General features: G+C 42.9%; 1 protein-coding gene across 5 annotated transcripts in view; it reads right to left on the reverse strand.

Annotated features, from left to right (window-relative positions):
- The window catches only part of ST7L (suppression of tumorigenicity 7 like), a 224,845-nt gene that overhangs the window by 124,668 nt on the left and 76,862 nt on the right, over nt 1–23,315 (reverse strand). For all 5 annotated transcript variants that reach the window (XM_069761734.1, XM_069761732.1, XM_069761735.1 and 2 more), the window contains exons 12-13: nt 5,867–6,017; nt 3,718–3,810 (exon numbers count right to left, since the gene is read on the reverse strand). In XM_069761734.1, the coding sequence (XP_069617835.1) occupies nt 3,718–3,810; nt 5,867–6,017 (244 nt within the window). The remainder of the gene's footprint in view (nt 1–3,717; nt 3,811–5,866; nt 6,018–23,315) is intronic.

Below are 23,315 nucleotides of genomic sequence, written 5' to 3' on the forward strand. Positions count from 1 at the left end.
ACAGAGCAAGTCGAGCAAAAAAAAAACAGAGCCACAGAAAATATACAAGAATTTACTCCTAAAAATAAATTACAAAAATGGCTGCAGATCTGTTTTTCATTTGTCCTCAGAGCAAAGCGTGAAAACATTTATTTATAAAGAAAAAACTTCATCCCCTGGTTTGGTCAATTGTATGTTTAAAATAAATCTGACTGTGAACATGTTTTAATGCAAACAAGTTGAAAATGTTTGGTTACTGAAGACAGATGTGCCCCGTGAGAACACTTGAGCAACTCAGCGCTGTAATGGGCAGGAGAGCTGTGGGTTTCACAACCAATTGTCCAATTACATACTTACATGGGGAAATTGTCATTGAAACTGCTTATTACAGGCTTTTAAAAGAAAAAGTTATTTTTTGCACTTAAATTTTTTTTCTATTGAGAATTAAAAACGATTCTAATTAGAAAGTCTGAGATGCAATGAATTGAAAGTATTTGTAAAATAGGAAATAAATGCTTTCCGGCAGCAACATCCCATCCAGAAAGTGAAGCTTTGGGGTCCCTCCACCCCCTGACTATCGGTTGTTATTACCAGGGAGAGCTTCTGGCATTACACGGCAAATAGAAGAAAGCGAGTTGCGAGGACAAATCCACAATAGCTAAATATATTCTATCTATCTCCTGCTATAGCAGTCTTCAGATTACATAGCAAAGGCCTGCTGACAGATTTCCTTTAAGTTGGTTGGCTTACGTGCACCAATTTGAGGCATTAAATGACCACCATTCGGTAAATATTTACTGATCAGTGATCATTTAATTAAATGGAATCTGAGAGCAGCATAACATAGGGCAAAAAAGCCTGATTCCAGGGATGTATCACCTCAGCCACAGCCTGACTGAAAGCTTCCTATGTACGCTGTGAATTGTCAGCAAGCCGCTAATTAGTAGTAGGGGTGGGTATACAGAGATTAGCCTGACTGCCTGGAACATGAGATGTAGTCCTGTAGTGTTAGTCTCCTGCTGACAAAATAGTGATTGTATTGAAACTACAACACTCAGTCTAATAAGTGATACATCCCTGTAATCAGGCTTTTGTGCCCCATATTACAATGCTTTTAGATAAATAGCAAAAAATTGCCGACAGACTCCTTTCAATATGCTATTCACACAATAGAAAACATTTAATGAGCAACCTGTGAAAAATCGTCCAGTACACATAAGATAGCACAAATGATGGCTGCCGAGCAACATGACGTTTTGTGCAGCACAAAATTCCTATCACCTGATGAACAAGCATTTTGCTCCTTCATCGTGTGATCGGCAGTGTGCTTACACTGGAAGATTATAATTATTATTATTTATATAGCACCATTGATTCCATGGTGCTGTACATGAGAAGGGGTTTCATACAAATTACAGATATCACTTACAGTAAGCAAACTAACAATGACAGACTGGTACAGAGGGGTGAGGACCCTGCCCTTGCAGGCTTACATTCTACAGCAGAGGTCCCCAACTCCAGTCCTCAAGGCCCACCAACAGGTCATGTTTTCAGGATTTCCTTAGTCTTGCCCAGGTAATAATTGCATCACCTGTGCAATGCAAAGGAAATCCTGAAAACATGACCTGTTGGTGGGCCTTGAGGACTGGAGTTGGGGACCTCTGTTCTACAGGATGGTGGGGAAGGAGACAGTAGGTTGGGGGTTGCAGGAGCTCCGGTGTTGGTGAGGCGGTAGCTTCGGTAGTGGTGAGGAGGCAGTGGGGTCAGAGCAGGCTGTAGGCTTTCCTGAAGAGATGGGTTTTCAGGTTCCGTCTGAAGGATCCGAATGTGGTTAATAGTCGGACGTGTTGGGGCAAAGAATTCCAGAGGATGGGGGATATTCAGGAGAAGTCTTGGAGGCGATTGGATGAGGAGCGAATAAGTGTGAAGGAGAGAAGGAGGTCTTGGGAGGACCGGAGATTACGTGAGGGAAGATATCGGGAGATTAGTTCAGAGATATATGGAGGAGACAGGTTATAGACGGCTTTGTAGGTTAGTATTAGTCATTTGAACTGGATACGCTGAGGGAATGGGAGCCAGTGAAGAGATTTGCAGAGGGGGGAAGCAGAGGAGTAGCCCGGAGAGAGATTAATTATTCGGGCAGCAGAGTTAAGGATGGACTGGAGAGGTGCAAGGGTGTTAGCAGGGAGGCAGCAGAAAAGGATGTTGCAGTAGTCGAGGCGGGAGATGCTTAGGGCGTGCACAAGCATTTTAGTAGATTGAGGGTTGAGGAAAGGACGGATTCTGGAAAAAATTTTGAGCTGGAGGCGACAGGAGGTGGAAAGAGCTTGAATGTGCGGTTTGAAGGATAGGGCAGAGTCAAGGGTTACTCCGAGGCAGCGGACTTCCGGTATGGGGGAAAGCGTGATGTCGCTAATTGCAATAGATAGGTCAGGTAAGGAAGATTATTAGGAAATGAGCAGTGTAAAGCACCTTTAGTCTGGCCCTACACTTTGGCTGTCTATCTGTCGACCGTTCATTTAACTGGCAGCTATGCCTCCCATAATAGTAACTATTTCTATAGTGCCAACATAATCTGCAGCACATTACAATTCAGATGGGAAATGTACAAACAACAGCAGACATTACAAAGTAGCACAATTCAACATATATCAAGAGGAGCGAGGGCCCTGCTCGCAAGCTTACAATCTATGAAACATACACATGCACTCGTAGCCAAGAGTACATATATTTTGAGGTAGGGAAACAAAATAAAGTGACACTTTGGGCCCAATTCAGCATGGTGTTTTCACCAGTTTTCTGGTGTACAACACCTTCAAAAACTCAAGATTGCACTATAAAAAATTTTACTTTTGGTGTTTTTACACAAGTTCCTGCCAAAATGGGTGTATCTTGGGCAAGACAGGACATGAAGAACACTGCTCAACAAATTTATCAAAGTTTACAGTACATTAGTGCAGACCAATCTCGGTGAATGGGCCCTTTTTCTCGTACTTCTCTCCCATCAGAACAAAGCCTTAGTGTTGTGCTTTGGAAAAAAGCCGAGCGCCGCTCTGAAGTTAGACTCTCCATCGCCTACACAGAACATGTAGGTGCAACACAGACATCGGAATGAGGTTGTATGGTCCATTTAACCTGCAAGATAATTGTGAATGATCGCTCTCTGGAACGCTCATTTCACAATCATTTCGAAGTATAACCAAAGTGCTGATCACCAAATGAATAAGCAAAACGCTCGCTTCTCGGGTGAAATGATCTTTTGTGCAGCACAGAAGAGCATCGCTCTCGGCAGCACATCATCCTTTGTAAACTGGACTTGCACTGTCGAGAACAATGACAGCATACGAGCACCGAACAATTTATTCAACACCATTCTGTGTGTATTGTTAACTGCAGTCTGTGTAAACAGAAAGGTAAGTTATTACAGATTGGTGGTGGTTTAGTGCCGCCAGTCATTTCATGCAAAGAGACCTTTACACATGAGATGCTCGGCCTGAAATCTGCAGTGTAGATGGGTCTGAGATATACTAACCAGCCTGCATGCTCTAATCCTGTATTGGTGCACATATTTTTAATATCTTATCTGCTTTTCTAATATCTTACATCCTTCTGTCTCCCATTCAATATAGGTAGAAAGTAGCATCCTATTTTTAGATTTAATGTTACATAACAGCAATACACAAAATATTAGGGATCGGAGGGAAATGCTAGCTTCATATAATCAACTCGATGTCTTACCTGGTAAGAGCTCTCTGTCAGCATTTTCGGTACACCCCGGATAAGGATAAAAAAGATGACCTTTTTCTAAGGGATATGGTAGAATCCTAAATGCTGAAGTAAAAGAAAAAAATAGACTGGTATACAAGGACATACAGGAATGGTTATTACTCAATCTTGTCATCATTTGTAGTCATAATCTTATTACCTAGTCTGATAAAACACATAGCCCACAAAACCAAATCATAAAATAAAGGATAAAGATGTTTAAGTCAAAAGAGGTGAAGTAGGAGCTGCTCCAGTGGGAACACATGACACCAATAAATGATTATTTGCATTCTGTATTTAGTAATTTAAATTGAATCTGGCATGTGTACAAACACAAATATATGGTTAATCTGCAGGTAAATAATGTGCCTGCCTTACCACAGTAGCGGCTACAGGGAGAAAAAGCAGTTATATCTTACCTGCAGCTGCTTGCTTCCAGTCATCAGCGCTTGTAGGGGTGGTTATAGTCACTCCTTCCTATATTATAAGCACGGCTATAATCACTGCCCAGCACATTGATTGACAGTCTGCTCTACAGTGTGTGTGTGTGTGTGTGTGTGTGTGTGTGTGTGTGTGTGTGCGCATGTGTGTGTAGCATGTGTGCAGGCTGTCAATCAATGTGCTGGGGATAGATTACAGCTACGCTCATAGTGTAGTGAACAGTGGCTGCAATTGCTCACTGCACTGCTCCTATTACTGAAGGCGATCAGCCGCAGAGAGGACATTAGTTCATTTTCTCCCTGTAGCTGCTGCTCCTGTTTTCAGGCATGCATGATTTTAAAGCTCTTTAGGTGCAGATTAACCAATAAGTCTGCAGATAAATAGCATTTCTGGATATAGCAAATTTCCTATAAAAATTAAACAGGATAATCAACACTAGTACACATTTTTAACAGTGTTCACATGCAGACACAGGGTTTCCTTTTAAACAGCTAAATGAACAATTTCTAGCCTGGGCCAAAGTCCCACAATCATACATAATGATCATTCTACCACCTAATCGACTAATTCATGTACATTAGAGCTGATCTGCCACCAGATTTCACAATGTAAATTGCAAACATAATTAAAAGGAATCTGTCACACCTAAAATGGGATTTAAACTTTGTTTCTTCGGTTGGAAAGGGAAGTGGTTATATTTCATATGGAAATGTACAATCCTAGGTGCACCTTTTGGCGCAGTCAAGAGCTCAGTGCCCAATTTTGCCCCATCAATCAATATACAGCGCCCCTTGCCTTAGCTTGACTGACAGCGCTCACTTGCCAACATCGAGTGCTGTCTGAACTGAATCCCCGACTCGATTCGTTCACAAAAACACTGCAGGAGCAGAACAAGCACACGTACACATTGTCAGTGTGGGTCTCATCTCACCTACCTGCAGCGCCCCCACTCGCTGCACACAGTATCGAGCGACTTTGTGATGCTTATAAATAACAGCACATAGCTGGTAAATGGCAGTGTGCAGGTTACAAGTCTCCCTCTGCCCCACAGTTAAGAAAGCAGCTTGTGTACATATATATATACAATCTGTCCTGCCTATCTTGTCTCAAGCAGTATGGCACACATTCAGATTCCACAGTACAGCTCTAAACAGCGGTCCGCCGGCTGTGTGTTCTAGTGATGAAAATGATTACTGCCCAATTTATATAAATATAGTCATGGAAAATAAAATAAGAAAAGCAGCCTTTTTTTATTTTAGAAAGATTTGGTACAAAATACGCCACTTTCTGATTACAGCAACTTTTAAACTAGCAGCATAATTGAAATGTCACGGCATACGCATTGTGTTATTACAAAACTATGAAAATCATATTTTCCTGTGCAAACAAAAGATAAAAGGCTAAATGTATGTCTAATTTTGAAAACACATCTTCATTACAAAGATCCCAGTGGGGCTGATATAGATAAGCTGCTCTCTTTGATGTCTTGTGAATGGTGCATTGAGATAACTAAATTAGTGTTCCCACTTCAAACAATAACACAAGTGCTATGGGCTCCCTTTGAAACTAATACAGGCAGCAGAGCATTCCAATGGTGCTGACAATTTAATTACAATGGGCAGGTTACAAACCTATGTAGTGAAGCAACAAAGGGTACAGTATAGAAGGCAGACATACTTACTGCCCTCCCATGTGCAGTGAAGTAAATTCAGTGCTCCTTCCACCCGTTTCCAGTGCTGGAGGTGAAAAAAGGCATAAGCCACAGCTTCACTGTCTCCGCGCTTCAGTATATGTTCTGGTGGCATAATCAAGCTTTTCATTTCTAACAGGTACTGGAACAGAAAAGCACAAAAATAAAACATCATATAATCAAACAATGGCTTATCGCTGAACAAAAGGATTGGACATGTTGAAAATCAACAGTGTGATATCTCCTCTGACATTTTATTCCGAGGAATATCCCATACAAAGTAGATGGTCAGACAATCTTGACATTTTTGATATATTCATCATAACTGTTTAAATATACTGCATCATGTATGTATGGAACTGCTGCCAAGGTTGATTTTTTTCATGTGGATTATTGGGGAATTTTTCTATTCCTTTGTTTTCCAGTTCCCAAGATCTGAGTTTGCTTATATGGTGCACATATACTACTCTTCTAATCCAGCTCTTGGTATGAAACATACAGAATTCCACTTTACATGAAGGTTTCCTGTATAATGCAAATCCTCTGTTCTTGAGTTATCGCCTGATTAGAACCTTGTTAGACCAGCACTTCGGAAAAGTGGGTACAAGCAATACAACTGCTGATACAGCTCTTACAGTGGTTGTTTCCCACCTATTCCAGGATCATGGATGTCTGTAAAGCGCTGCAGTATTAATGGTGCTATATAAGTGAGTAAAATAAAATAAATATGGAGGAATGAACAGAGGTTTCAAGCCACATATACATTAGACTAAAGTCTGATGAACCCTCTGAGAAGTTTTAACAGTATAATTATCTGGATACTGTATTAGTCACCTACAAGCCATTAAAGGGAACCTGTCACCCCGAAAATCGCGGGTGAGGTAAGCCCACCGGCATCAGGGGCTTATCTACAGCATTCTGTAATGCTGTAGATAAGCCCCCGATGTTACCTGAAAGAGGAGAAAAAGACGTTAGATTATACTCACCCAGGGGCGGTCCCGCTGCTGGTCTGGTCGGATGGGTGTCTCTGGTCCGCTGCGGCGCCTCCCATCTTCATTCCAAGACGTCCTCTTCTGATCTTCAGCCACGGCTCCGGCGCAGGTGTACTTTGTCAGCCCTGTTGAGGGCAGAACAAAGTACTGCAGTGCGCAGGCGCCAGAAAAGTCAGAGAGGCCCGGCGCCTGCGCACTGCAGTACTTTGCTCTGCCCTCAACAGGGCAGACAAAGTACGCCTGCGCCAGAGCCGTGGCTGAAGATCAGAAGAGGACGTCTTGGAATGAAGATGGGAGGCGCCGCAGCGGACCAGAGACACCCATCCGACCGGACCAGCAGCGGGACCGCCCCTGGGTGAGTATAATATAACGTCTTTTGCTCCTCTTTCAGGTAACATCGGGGGCTTATCTACAGCATTACAGAATGCTGTAGATAAGCCCCTGATGCCGGTGGGCTTACCTCACCTGCGATTTTCGGGGTGACAGGTTCCCTTTAACAATGTCTACTGCATTCCTATTAGATCACAATAGGTTTACTGATACTTCACCTTTATTTTATATCCTACATTGTCTATTCTATTCGCAGACATTAAGCCTTGTATTAAATAGCTACAATAAATATAACTGCCTTCTTTGATCATTTTTTGCTGTTGATTTGACTAAACTTGTCCAGCCAATTACTTGACTCTGGTTCATATAGCGCCAATCTTGAGATAATTTACTAATCAGTAGAAGTGACTCAACTTTCTCTTTTCTTTCAGTAACACTGATGAGGTTGGGTTCTGGTCAAGCAAAGCATGTTAGCTGCATGAGTGAGTCTTTCTCTGCTTGCCCCAGGCCATCGTGCTGGAGGGTGATATACTAGTTAATCCCCTGTAATCCTCTTAGTTTAACACACCAGTGAAGGTCTGCATGGATCTTGTGTGGGAAAAATGTCCCATGTACCAAGGGATAGTTCACCTCGTGGGTTTGGCATGGCCTTTGTTAGGTTCTTTCAGTATAACCATGTCTTGTCACGCAACAACCCGTTCTTCTACTAGTGAAGACCTTTACTTGCTTGTCCTTACAATACCATCTAACACTCCTCATATATAAGAATATCTAAGCAGCATCATTATGCTGCTTATTAACAGTTAGATTTCCACATCATCATGTGGCCATGCAAAAGTATTGCAAAAGAACAGTCTAAAAGATTAAAGGAGAACTGGTAAATGGGACAGAAGTAACATAGGAAGTACAGTCTTAAGCCAAGAACTTTGGTAGAAAATATTAAACCTAAAAGCTGAAGAAGACTGCTTCACTCAGCAGCAGTATCTGTCAGGGATGTCCCATTAAACTTACATTTGCAGTCAAAAACACGGAAATTATACATCAAATTACATATCAGTGTTTTTAGTTGGACCACACAAGAAGCCAAAATATATCTGCCCTATTATTACTACTTTATCTCATGTATATCCAATTCTTAAACCACCAAGAAACATTTTCAGTCTTACTGTTTATAGGTATTCAATATGAAGCTTTTTTGTAAGTTGGTCGCAGAAAGGATATGTATCGGTCAAACTCAAGACCGCCATCGCTCCCGGAACCCATTCCCCATACACGTGAGATTAACTTGGGGAGAAAGAAGAAAGTCGCTGCAGATTGCTCTGGAGTTGGCTTATCTCCCCTGCAAACAAACTGGTGTAGGAATTCCAACTGCCTTATCCCTCTCTTTCTTATCATCTGTCAGGAGCGCTCATATAAATGGTCATCCAGTTCTGCCAAAATCAGAGAGCCAACCTTTCCCAGATGCGTAGGCGAGCCGTTAGGAACACTGTAAAGAATAGAACTAACTGGATTGCCAATATTCTAAATTAGCCAAACTTTCATGGGGGTCTTGCTTTTAAAAGAGTTTGGTCTATTAAATTTCATAAGACATCTATCCATCCATATAATAAAATTATTGGGCTGTATTAGATACCGTGTCAACTTAAGAAAGAAGCATTTAGTTTTTAGTATACTGCAACAGGAAGAGAGAAATCCATTTTTATAGTAGCTTCTTCATAGTGGGCTAGGAAAATAACAGGTATTGTTACATAGTCCATTGACATATGGGCTGACACACATTACAGTCGTAAAAAAAGAGGTTGGGAGATGGAGAATGTGTGTACAAAGTTCAAAAGTTCAGGTTGCATCTCTGATTTACTGCTCGATCCTATATTTCATGTCCTAAATTACAGTGCACTTTCCTTAGCATGGGAGAACTGCAGATTCCTCACAAAATTATTATCATATTCCTGGATTTACAGCCGCTGGTGACATCATCCAATTAAATCCAGAGGACATTTGTGGGACAGAGATGCCACCAAGGTTGAGAACGCTTCACTTATCAGATGGTGAGCAGTAATGGCAGTGGCAAGCAGAGCCAAAAGACATAAAAAAATATGATTACTTCACCCATATGATCACAATTACAGCGAGATCTGGATTTTCATAGTTGCACACTACAGATTGTCTAGCCTTTCAGCAGATGTACGTTTTATACAGTAAAAATACTACATATCAAACATTATCTTTCTACAATGACACCCTTCAATGTGTTGGATATATGGGCACCAAGTCAAACAGCCAGGATTCTGTGTGTCTGAAGTAGAAAAATGGGCAAGCACAAGGATTTGAGCAACTTTGACACCTACAATTGCACATGTATCTGCACAAACTGAAAACAGGAGGTCTTTTAGGGTGTTCTCAGTAAAAAGTAGTTAGTAAATACTAAAAGGTTATATAGGTTGGCACAGGGTCATGGGTTGACAAGGCACACGGACGGATGCCGGTAGCTGGGAAGTAACGGCTAGCCAATCTGCTCCGATCCTTGCTGATGGACCTGTGAGCATTCCAACTCATCCACAGTATAATACAGGATGGCCAGGGCTGATGAATTGTTTTCTTTTACAGTGGCATGTAAAAGTTTGGCCTGTTATTGTGAACATTAAGGCAAGCTGAAGATGAAATTATCTTTAAAAGACCTAAAGTTAAAGATGACACATTTCCCTTGTATTTTAGGCAAAAAAAAATAAAATATACAAGCTTGAGAAAGGCTCACAGTAGCCGGAACGTTGCCAAGCCACCAGGGCTATTAAAAGTTATCTTTTTGCACCTTATACAAGCCATTAGAGTGCTACCTTTTTATTTCATTTTATATCATATTGCAAGGAAGGGATTCCAAGAGTGGGAGGCATGGCACCCGAAGTAAACTTGTTCATGTGTGTTGTTCCAGTATATATATACAGTCATGGCCAAAAGTATTGACACCCCTGCAATTCTGTCAGATAATACTCATTTTCTTCCTGAAAATGATTGCAAACACAAATTCTTTGGTATTATTATCTTCATTTAATTTGTCTTAAATGAAAAAACACAAAAGAGAATAAAGCAAAAAGCATAACATTGATCATTTCACACAAAACTCCAAAAATGGGCCAGACAATAGTATTGGCACCCTCAGCCTAATACTTGCTTGCACAACCTTTAGCCAAAATAACTGCGACCAACCGCTTCCGGTAACCATCAATGAGTTTCTTAAAATGCTCTGCTGGAATTTTAGACCATTCTTCTTTGGCAAACTACTCCAGGTCCCTGATATTTGAAGGCTGCCTTCTCCAAACTGCCATTTTTAGATCTCTCCACAGGTGTTCTATGGGATTCAGGTCTGGACTCATTGCTGGCCACCTTAGAAGTCTCCAGTGCTTTCTCTCAAACCATTTTCTAGTGCTTTTTGAAGTGTGTTTTGGGTCATTGTCCTGCTGGAAGAACCATGACCTCTGAGGGAGACCCAGCTTTCTCACAATGGGCCCTACATTATGCTGCAAAATTTGTTGGTAGTCTTCAGACTTCATATTGCCAAGCACACGGTCAAGCAGTCCAGTGCCAGAGGCAGCAAAGCAACCCCAAAACGTCAGGGAACCTCCGTCATGTTTGACTGTAGGGACCGTGTTCTTTTCTTTGAATGCCTCTTTTTTTCTCCTGTAAACTCCATGTTGACGCCTTTGCCCAAAAAGCTCTACTTTTGTCTCATCTGACCAGAGAACATTCTTCCAAAACATTTTAGGCTTTTTCAGGTAAGGTTTGGCAAACTCCAGCCTGGCTTTTTTAAGAAGTGGGGTCTTCCTGGGTCTCCTACCATACAGTCTCTTTTCATTCAGATGCCGACGGATAGTACGGGTTGACACTTTGTACTCTCGGACTGCAGGGTAGTTTGAACTTGTTTGGATGTTAGTCGAGGTTCTTTATCCAACATCCGCACAATCTTGCGTTGAAATCTCTTGTCAATTTTTCTTTTCAGTCCACATCTAGGGAGGTTAGCCACAATGCCATGGGCTTTGAACTTCTTGATGACACTGCACATGGTAGACACAGGGTAGACACAGGAACATTCAGGTCTTTGGAGATGGACTTGTAGCCTTGAGATTGCTCATGCTTCCTCACAATTTGGTTTCTCAAGTGCTCAGACAGTTCTCTGGTCTTCTTTCTTTTCTCCATGCTCAATGTGGTACACACAAGGACACAGGACAGAGGTTGAGTCAACTTTAATCCATGTCAACTGGCTGCAAGTGTGATTAAGTTATTGCCAACACCCGTTAGGTGCCTCAGGTAAGTTACAGGTGCTGTTAATTACACAAATTAGAGAAGCATCAAATGATTTTTCAAACAGTGCCAATACTTTTGTCCACCCCCTTTTTATGTTTGGTGTGGAATTATATCCAATTTGGCTTTAGGACAATTCTTTTTGTGTTTTTTCATTTAAGATAAATTAAATGAAGATAATAATACCAAATAATTTGTGTTTGCAATCATTTTCAGGAAGAAAATGAGTATTATCTGACAGAATTGCGGGGGTGTCAATACTTTTGGCCATAACTGTGTATATATATACTAGCTATTGAACCCGTTCTACGCCCAGGTGGCGAGCATTTATATTGGTATATGGTCTCCATCCTGGTATGTGCTGCTCCATCCTGCGCCCCCATCCTGTCATGTGCTGCTCCCATCCTGCGCCCCCGTTCTGTCATGTGCTGCTCCCATCCTGCGCCCCCATTCTGTCATGTGCTGCTCCCATCCTGCGCCCCCGTTCTGTCATTTGCTGCTCCCATCCTGCGTCCCCGTTCTGTCATTTGCTGCTGCCATCCTGCGCCCGTTCTGTCATGTGCTGCTGCCATCCTGCGCCCGTTCTGTCATGTGCTGCTGCCATCCTGCGCCCGTTCTGTCATGTGCTGCTGCCATCCTGCGCCCGTTCTGTCATGTGCTGCTGCCATCCTGCGCCCGTTCTGTCATGTGCTGCGGCCATCCTGCGCCCGTTCTGACATGTGTTGCTGCCATCCTGCGCCCGTTCTGTCATGTGCTGCTGCCATCCTGCGCCCGTTCTGTCATGTGCTGCTGCCATCCTGCGCCCGTTCTGTCATGTGCTGCTGCCATCCTGCGCCCGTTCTGTCATGTGCTGCTGCCATCCTGCGCCCGTTCTGTCATGTGCTGCTGCCATCCTTCGCCCGTTCTGTCATGTGCTGCTGCCATCCTGCGCCCGTTCTGTCATGTGTTGCGGCCATCCTGCGCCCGTTCTGTCATGTGCTGCTGCCATCCTGCGCCCGTTCTGTCATGTGCTGCGGCCATCCTGCGCCCGTTCTGACATGTGCTGCTGCCATCCTGCGCCCGTTCTGTCATGTGCTGCTGCCATCCTGCGCCCGTTCTGTCATGTGCTGCTGCCATCCTGCGCCCGTTCTGTCATGTGCTGCTGCCATCCTGCGCCCGTTCTGTCATGTGCTGCTGCCATCCTGCGCCCGTTCTGTCATGTGCTGCTGCCATCCTGCGCCCGTTCTGTCATGTGCTGCTGCCATCCTGCGCCCGTTCTGTCATGTGCTGCGGCCATCCTGCGCCCGTTCTGTCATGTGCTGCTGCCATCCTGCGCCCGTTCTGTCATGTGCTGCGGCCATCCTGCGCCCGTTCTGTCATGTGCTGCGGCTATCCTGCGCCCGTTCTGTCATGTGCTGCGGCCATCCTGCGCCCGTTCTGTCATGTGCTGCGGCCATCCTGCGCCCGTTCTGTCATGTGCTGCTGCCATCCTGCGCCCGTTCTGTCATGTGCTGCTGCCATCCTGCGCCCGTTCTGTCATGTGCTGCTCCCATCCTGCGCCACCATTGTATTATATGCCCCCCGCTCCAGTGTGTATGCCCCCGAATGCTGCTGCCATATAAAAAAAAAAAAAATACCATACTCACCTATCGTCCGGCTCCACTGCAGGTATGTCTTCAAGAAAATGGCGCCGGAAAGCGGGGACTGCGCAGGCGCCGATTCCGGCAGCAGGAATCGGCGCCTGCGCAGTCCGCGCTTTCCGGCGCCATTTTCTTGAAGACACACCTGCAGTGGAGCCGGAGTGTGTCTTCAAGAAAATGGCGCCGGAAAGCGCGGACTGCGCAGGCGCCGATTCCGGCAGCAGGAATCGGCGCCTGCGCAGTCCACGCCCTCCGGAGCCGGGAACAGAGGAGCCGGGAGACGGAGCCGCAAGCAGCGCTGGAACCGGGAAAGGTGAGTATACTTACCCTCCCTCCTGGCGGTCCCTGACTCTCCGGTGGAGATCGCGGTATGCGTTCAGTGCTTACGGTGCAGTGCTTGGGCAGCACGGTGGTGCAGTGGTTAGCACTACAGCCTTGCAGCGCTGGGGTCCTGGGTTCTAATCCCACCCAGGACAACATCTGCAAAGAGTTTGTATGTTCTCTCCGTGTTTGCGTGGGTTTCCTCCGGGCACTCCGGTTTCCTCCCACATTCCAAAGACATACTGATAGGAATTCTAGATTGTGAGCCCAATCGGGGACAGTGATGATAATGTGTGCAAACTGTAAAGCGCTGCGGAATATGTTAGCGCTATATAAAAATAAAGATTATTATTACGCATACCGCGATCTCCCGGGAGCGTCGCTCTGTGAGGCCCAGACTGCGCCGGCGCTTGCGCAGTCTATAGAGGCTTCGGACAGAGTGACGCTCCCAGCGTTATATTATAGATAGATATATATATATACACAGTACAGATCAAATGCTCTCATTTAAAGATTTTTCTGTATTTTCATGACTATGAAAATTGTAAATTCACACTGAAGGCATCAAAACTATGAATTAACACATGTGGAATTATATACTTAACAAAAAAGTGTGAAACAACTGAAAATATGTCTTGTATTCTAGGTTCTTCAAAGTAGCCACCTTTTGCTTTGATGACTGCTTTGCACACTCTTGGCATTCTCTTGATGAGCTTCAAGAGGTAGTCACAGGAAATGGTTTTCACTTCACAGGTGTGCCCTGTCAGGTTTAATAAGTGGGATTTCTTGCTTTATAAATGGGGTTGGGACCATCAATTGTGTTGAGCAGAAGTCTGGTGGATACACAGCTGATAGTCCTATTGAATAGACTGTTAGAATTTGTATTATGGCAAGAAAAAAGCAGAGTGGCCATCATTACTTTAAGAAATGAAGGTCAGTCAGTCTGAAAAATTGGGAAAACTTTGAAAGTGTCCCCAATTGCAGTTGCAAAAACCATCAAGTGCTACAAAGAAACTCACAGCAACATGAGGACAGCATCAGGAAAGGAAGACCAAGAGTCACCTCTGCTTCTGAGGATAAGTATATCCGAGTCACTCATAAATCGCAGATTAACAGCAGCTCACATTAGAGACCAGGTCAATGCCACACAGAGTTCTAGCTGCAGATACATCTCTACAGCTGTTAAGTGGAGACTTTGTGCAGCAGGCCTTCATGGTACAATAGCTGCTAGGAAACCACTGCTAAGGACAGGTAACAAGCAGAAGAGACTTGTTTAGGCTAAAGAACACAAGGAATGGACATTAGACCAGGGGAAATCTGTGCTTTGGTCTGATGAGTCCAAATTTGAGATCTTTGGTTCCAACCACCGTGTCTTTGTGCGACGCAGAAAAGGTGAACGGATGGACTCTACATGCCTGGTTTCCACCGTGAAGCATGGAGGAGAAGGTGTGATGATGCCTTGCTGGTGACACTGTTGGAGATTTATTCAAAATTGAAGGTATACTGAACCAGCATGGCTACTACAGCACCTTGCAGCGGCATGCTATTCCATCCGGTTTGCGTTTCGTTGGACCATCATTTATTTTTCAACAGGACAATGACCCCAAACACACCTCCAGGCTGTGTAAGGGCTATTTGACCAAGAATGAGAGTGATGGGGTGCGACGCCAGATGACCTGGCCCCACAGTCACCAGACCTGAACCCAATCAAGATGGTTTGGGGTGAGCTGGACCGCCGAGTGAAGGCAAAAGGGCCAACAAGTGCTAAGCATCTCTGGGAACTCCTTCAAGATTGTTGGAAGACCATTTCCGGTGACTACCTCTTGAAGATCATCAAGAGAATGCCAAGAGTGTGCAAAGCAGTCATCAAAGCAAAAGGTGGCTACTTTGAAGAACCTAGAATACAAGACATATTTTCAGTTGTTTCACACTTTTTTGTTAAGTATATAATTCCACATGTGTTAATTCATAGTTTTGATGCCTTCAGTGTGAATTTACAATTTTCATAGTCATGAAAATACAGAAAAATCTTTAAATGAAAAGGTGTGTCCAAACTTTTGGTCTGTACTGTATATATTATTCTATAAACTACTGACAACAATTTCCAAGCACTAAATTTGGTATTTATTTTCAGAAAATGAGAAATGGTCAGAATAACAAAAAAGATGCATTGCTTGCAGACCTCAAATAATGCTAAGAAAACAAGTTCATAATTATTTAGAAACAACAATAGTAATGTTTAAACTCAGGAAGAGTTCAGAAATCAATATTTTGTGGAATAACCATGATTTTTATTCACAGCTGTCATGCTTTACACCAGTCTTTCAAAATGCTTTTGGGTGACCTTATGCTAATCCTGGTACAACTTAAGCAGTTCTTCTTTGTTTGATGGCTTGTGACTATCCATCTTCCTCTTGATTACATTTCAGAGGTTTCCAATGGGGTTAAGGTCTGGAGATTGGGCTGGCCATGACAGAGATTTGATGTGGTGGTCCTTCATCCACATATTGGATGAAACCAGTCCTCAAAGTTGGGGAACATTGCCTGAGCAGAAGGAATCAACTGTTTTTCCAGGATAACCTTGTATGTGGCTTGATTCATACGTCCTTCGCAAAGATTAGCCTGCTCAATTCCAGCCATCCAGAAGCATCCCCAGATCATCACCGATCCTCCATCAAATTTCACAGTGGGTACAAGACACTGTGGCTTGTACGCCTCTCCAGGTCTCCGTCTAACCATTAGACGACCAGGTGTTGGGCAAAGCTAAACATTAGACTCATCAGAGAAGATTACCTTACTCCAGTCCTCTATGGTCCAATTCTTATGGTCCATGGCAAACTTCAGCCTGGCTGTCCTTTGCTCCTCATTGATGAAAGGCTTTTTTCTACTTTTACATGACTTGAGTCCTGCATCAAGGAGCCTGTTACGAACTGATCTTGCCACGCACTTCACCCCAGCTGCCATTTGCCATTCCTTTTGTAGGTCAATTGATGTCATCCTGCGGTTGCTGAGTAACATTCGAATAAGACGACTGTCATCCCGGTCAGTGGAGAGTCGTTTTTGCCCTCTGCCAGTCTGTAGCTTTCTTGTCTCCAATGTCTGCTGCTTGACCTTGCTGTAATGGACTGCCGTCTTAGAAATTTTAAGGATAGAGGCAAGATGACGTTCACTATATTCCTCTGCTAGTAAAGCCAGAATTGAGCCCTTCTTTTCTTCACTCAAGACTTTTCTTTTCAACTCCTTTGGCATGGTTAAAAGTTATTTTCATTCCTATTACTTTTGGGATATTACTAGCATTTGTTTTGCCATCCAGCTTGTCCTATTGCAAGAGGATTGTGAACACCACAGGAGCGTTTTTTATACTTTCCTTCGTTAAATAAGATTTGGTTCAGGTGATCAACTCATCAGAAGCACATTAAGTAGAATGAGGTGTCTTCTGGTTGGAATTCAACTGACAAAGGAATGGAATTGCTGTCAGACATGTAGAGAAGCTGATTTTTATAAAACTGTGCAGTGGTCTCTTAATTTTGCCAGACCTGTATGTATAATCATCTTTTACATTTTAAAGATTACAAAAAGCAAAATGGGTTGATGCAAAAGTTTAGCACCCTGCATTGTTAGTACCATATTGCGCACCATTTTGAAAGGATTAAAGTTTGTTAACGCTTTTTATGTTGCCCTGACAAGAGCCTTTCAATTCTTGTTTGAGGGATTTTCATCCATTCTTCCTTGGAAAATTCTTCCAGTTCTGTGAGATTCCTGGGTCGTCTTGCATGCACTGCTATTTTGAGGTCCAGTGACAAATTTTCAATGATGTTCAGATAAGGGGATTGTGAGGGCCATTGTAAAACCTTCAGCTTATGCCTTTTGAGGTAGTCTATTGTGCATTTTGATGTGTGTTTTTAGGAAATTTTCCATTTGTAGAAGCCATCCTCTTTTCAACTTCAGCTTTTTTATAGATGGTGTTATGTTTGCATCAAGAATTTGTTGAAATTTCACTGAATCCATTCTTCCCTCTACCCTTGAAATGTTCCTTGTGCCATTGGCTGCAACACAAACCCAAAGCATGACTGAACCACCCCCATTTTTAATGGTAGGCTAGATGTTATTTTCCTGAAATTCTGTGCCCTTTATTCTCTACACATACCTTTTGATAATTTTGGCCAAAGAGTTCTATTTGAACATCATCGGTCCACAGGACTTGTTTCCATAAGGCTCATGTCCTTTTGCACACTTCTGATGCTGAATTTTAACGTGAGGACGAAGGAGAGGTTTCCTTCTGATGAGTTTTCCATGAAGTTCAGTGTCTCTGAACTGTAGAACAATGTATCACAACTCTAGAGTCTGCTAAATCTTTCTGAAGTTATTTTCCAGTCAAGTGGGGGTTTTGATTTGCCTCTCTAGCAATTCTTTGAGCATATCTCATTAAAATTTCGCTTGGTCTTCCATACCTTATCTTGACCACTATTGTTCTTGTTAACTGCCATTTCTTAATTATATTTCAAACTGAGGAAAGGGCAACTTGAAAATGCTTTGCCATATTGTAGAGTGCTAGGAAGCTGCTCAGAAAGCAGTGACCTGGACAGTGAGTGGCCTTAATTCTCCAAGGAACTCACCACTGCTGCCCTCTATCTCTTCTTTTATTTAATTTAGTCCTTGACCCATTACTCTACCATCTTAAACACACCTCGAGTTTTTCAAGGTCTTAAAATGGGTGAGAGAGAATTTTGGATTACAGCTTTCATAGATGACATCATGCGTACTAATCTTGCTTAAGTGTTCACAATAACAGTAATTTGACATGGGGTGTCAAAACTTTTACATCCCACTGTATATCATATGTACATTGGGTACGGAAAGTATTCAGACCCTTTAAATTTTTCGCTCTTTGTTTCATTGCAGCCATTTGGTAAACTCAAAAAAATTGTTTTTTTTCTTGTGAATGTACACTGCACTCCACCTTGACTGAAAAAACAGAAATATAGTAATTTTTGCAAATTTATTAAGAAAGAAAAACTGAAATATCACATGGCTTTAATTATTCAGACCCTTTGCTCAGTACTGAGTAGAAGCACCATTTTGCGCTAGTACAGACAGGAGTCTTCTTGGGAATGATGCAGCAAGTTTTTCACACCTGTATTAGGGGCTCCTCTGCCATTCTTCCTTGCTGATCCTCTCCAGTTCCGTTAGGTTGGATGGTGATCATTGGTGAACAGCCATTTTCAGGTCTCTCCAGAGATGCTCAATTGAGTTTAGGTCAGGCTCTGGCTGGGCCAGTCAAGAATGGTCACAGAGTTGTTCTGCAGCCACTCCTTTGTTATTTTAGCTGTGTGCTTAGGCTGGGTTCCCATTGCGTTATGGGACCGCGTTTAACGGACAGCGTTGCACGGCGAAATTAACGTCATGCAACGCGTCCGTTAACGCGCCCATTGAAGGCAATGGGAACGCGCTTCACTAGCGCGTGCCATGTTCGGCACGCGCTAGCGACGCACCGGTGATTCCTGGCGCGCCTCGGACGCTGCCGAGACGCGCCCGCGGTCCGTTCCCCGCTCGCAGATCGGGGATCTGCGAGAGCGGGGACGTTACCGCGACCCCGACCGCAGCCCCATAGAAAACATTGCGTTAGTGCAATCCGTTTAGCGCTAGCGGATTGCGCTAACACAATGTGACCCTAGCCTTAGGGTCATTGTCTTGTTGGAAGGTGAACCTTCGGCCAGGTCCAGAGCACACTGGAAGACGTTTTCATCCAGGATATCTCTGTACTTGGCCGCATTCATGTTTCCTTCAATGGCAATAAGTCGTCCTGTCCCAGCAGCTGAAAAACACCCCGCTAGCATGATGCCACCACGTTTCACTGTTGGGATTCTATTAGGCAGGTGATGAGCAGTGCCTGGTTTTCTCCACACATACTGCTTAGAATTATAACCAAAAAGGTCTATCTTCTTCTAATCAGACTGGAGAATCTTATTTCTCATATCATTTCATGAGCAGGAAAAGAATGCAGCACTCACCCACGATCTTCATGAAACAAGTGTGTCCTTTATTCAGCGAAAACAGCTTTGCAGGACATAACGCGGCATCGGCAGGAGAGTGTTAGGGAGCGGGAGCGAGGAGAGACCGGACGACGGCCGTTTCGTGCTACGGCACTTCTACGGGTCCATGTGAGTAAAACAGGTGATGTCATTTCCTTATAAAGGATTAGACTCACCTGATACTATTAAATACAATGTGTGGTTAAAAACAACACAGTCTCTTAATACAGAACAATACATTACAAGGACATTAAATAAACACTGGCATGTCTAGTTTATCGTTAAGACCACCCGGTCCTTGGGCATTTAAGGATCCATTTAGCCTCGTGCTGCAGGAGTAGTCGGTCATGGTTACCGCCATGCTGTGGAAATTTAACTATCTCTAGACCTGCAAAGCGCAACTGACTAGGATCGCCGCTATGCTCATCTACCATATGTTTCACAAAGCGCACACGTCCCTTTCCTGTCAGAATTGAATTATAATGCTCGCGAACCCGGACTATAAGTGGTCTAATCGTCTTGCCGATATAAAATCGGTGACAGGGGCAGAAAATAACATATACTAAGAATCTACTCTTGCAGGTTATGAAATCCTTTACGAAATGTTCAATCATCCCTACTCGCAAGGGATTGTCGGTTTTGTGCAAGTGACATACACTGCAGTTGCTGCATATATAATTGCCTCGCGGCAAAGTTTTATTTATCCAACTGTTCCTTGTTGGTAAGAGTCTATTTTTTACAATAAGATCACCTATATTGACAGAACGTTTATATGCGAACAGAGGAGAAGTCTCTGACAGGTTTCTGAAATCAACATCTTTTTGCAGCACGTGCCAATTTTTTCGTATTGCTGCCTGTATATCCTTATCTAATGGGCTATGTTTAAATGTGAACGTGAACCTGCGGTTTTTATTGCGGTTTTCAATCACATTATTTGTTTTAATTTTACTTTTTCTGCCCTTTTCCAAAAGATGACTTTGGGACAACCTAGCCGCCCTGGATTCTGCTTGTTGGAGAACGCATGCCGGATACCCCCTGTTCAAAAACCATTTTTTTAATTCCCCAACTTGATTTTTATAACTCTCCTCATTGTTATTAATTTTTCTCAGTCTAACCATCTGACTGAATGGGAAACTGTGCTTCGCATGATTTGGATGAGCGCTTTTGAAGTGTAGAATATTATTCGTGGCTGTAATTTTCCTGTGGACTTTTGTCATAATGGTTTCATCCTTAATTTCGACTTTAACATCTAGAAACTCTAATTCTCTATTACCAAATACTGTAGTGAATTTCATATTTTCCTCATTATTGTTATTTAAGAACATCACAAATTCATTGAATATGGATTCTCCACCATCCCACACTATACAAATATCATCAGCGAATCTCAAGTATAACCGTATATGACGAAGATATGGGTTCTGGGGTCCGGTGACATACTTCTCCTCGAACGCTGCTAAAAACAGATTCGCAAAGACACATGCCACCAGAGTCCCCATCGCGGTGCCAACTTTTTGGAGGTACCATCTATCCAGGAACTTAAATGCATTATGCGAAAGAACAAACTCGAGGCTGTCTAACACAAAAGAAATGAAATTCTGGTCTTTTTCTGTATTCATTAAGATGCGATGAATTGCCTCCAATCCCATTTGTTGCGGGATTCTTGTATAGAGATTAACGATGTCAATCGATGCTAGAGCAAAAGTTGGCTGCCACTGAAAGTCCCTAAGAGCTAACAGAAAATTCCCTGAGTCTTTTACAAAGGAGGGGATCTTAGACAACAAAGGTTTCAGTAACCAATCCAAGAATTGTGAGAGGGGTTCCGTTAAAGATTCTTTTCCCGAGATTATCGGTCGACCCGGCGGTTTTTCCGCATTTTTATGAATTTTAGGGATGCTATACCAATGCGCAAAATTTGGGAATTCTGGCAATAATTTTTCTGCTCTCCCTTTTGTTAAAGTCCCCCTCTCCACATACTTCCTCAATAGACTCAATTTTTCTTTAAATCTACTAGTAGGATTGCCCTCCAAGATGGTATACGTATCTGAATCATTAAGCAGTGATAATGCTTCCTCAATGTAATAAGATCTCTCTAATATTACTATGTTACTGCCTTTATCGGCTTTTCGGACGATAACATTGTCCCACGCTTGTATCTTCCTCAAGGCTCTTTCTTCCTGTACTGACAGATTTTTAGGGGGTTTTCTGTACAGTATTGCCTCTATATCTTTAATGACTAGATCCTGGAAAAGATCAATTGTATTACCAGGTGAAATCGGCGGCATCCATCTAGATTTAACCCCTCCTAAAACCAGATCGATTGAATTAGATGTAGGAGACATGGGGACACTTTCACTCGGATCCTGAATATCATTGCTCAACCCCACTAATACATTTGTCATTTCTATATCTTTCGGATCCATGACCGGATAAGCCATGAATCCCAAAGATCCAATCGTGGCTGGACAATCAGTTGTAACCGGCACAGAAACCCTCCCATCATTATTCTTGCAAAAATGTTTATAAAGATGTAATTTTCTGATGCTTTTAAAAAGGTCCACTTTAAAGTCACATAAATCAAATGGTTCCGGGAGACAAAAATTTAATTCTTGTGAAAGCACCTACTCCTGATGTATAGTGAGAGTTTTTTTCGATAAATTAATGATTTGTAAGGCATTTTCGTTTTCGCTCGTGACGCTTAAATCATCTACTGCCTCCATGATACCTGCTTGCATTTTTTTAACGCGCTTTTTTCTCCCTCCCCGTCTGATTTTTTTCCCCCTAAAGGGATCGGGGGGGGGGGGGGGGAGTTTTTTGCTGAAGTGGAAGGGATCTCTTCACTAAGATCCTCAGCAGTACTGGAATCAGAGTCAGTAATCCAGCCGTCTCTCATAGGTTTTGGTTTCTTTGTAAACCTTCTGGAGCGGTTTTTAGTGAAAGCTTTCCTAGGATTATTTTTGTTCCACGAAAAAATCTGACCCATTTCAAAATCTCTCTTATCCCAAAGGAATTTTTCTTTCTTCTTTTCCTTGGTTTCTATCTGTATCACCATAAGCTTTTTTTCCAGTTTTCTCCCGAAATCAAAACAAATAATGTGATTGAAAACCGCAATAAAAACCGCAGGTTCACGTTCACATTTAAACATAGCCCATTAGATAAGGATATACAGGCAGCAATACGAAAAAATTGGCACGTGCTGCAAAAAGATGTTGATTTCAGAAACCTGTCAGAGACTTCTCCTCTGTTCGCATATAAACGTTCTGTCAATATAGGTGATCTTATTGTAAAAAATAGACTCTTACCATCAAGGAACAGTTGGATAAATAAAACTTTGCCGCGAGGCAATTATATATGCGGCAACTGCAGTGTTTGTCACTTGCACAAAACCGACAATCCCTTGCGAGTAGGGATGATTGAACATTTCGTAAAGGATTTCATAACCTGTAAGAGTAGATTCTTAGTATATGTTATTTTCTGCCCCTGTCACCGATTTTATATCGGCAAGACGATTAGACCACCTATAGTCCGGGTTAGCGAGCATTATAATTCAATTCTGACAGGAAAGGGACGTGTGCGCTTTGTGAAACATATGGTAGATGAGCATAGCGGCGACCCTAGTCAGTTGCGCTTTGCAGGTCTAGAGATAGTTAAATTTCCACAGCATGGCGGTAACCATGACCGACTACTCCTGCAGCGCGAGGCTAAATGGATCCTTAAAACAAATGCCCAAGGACCGGGTGGTCTTAACGATCAACTAGACATGGCAGTGTTTATTTAATGTCCTTGTAATGTATTGTTCTGTATTGAGATACTGCGTTGTTTTTAACCACACATTGTATTTAATAGTATC

The sequence above is a fragment of the Ranitomeya imitator genome, chromosome 3 (genome assembly GCF_032444005.1).
Source record: "Ranitomeya imitator isolate aRanImi1 chromosome 3, aRanImi1.pri, whole genome shotgun sequence".
Classification (NCBI taxonomy): domain Eukaryota; kingdom Metazoa; phylum Chordata; class Amphibia; order Anura; family Dendrobatidae; genus Ranitomeya; species Ranitomeya imitator.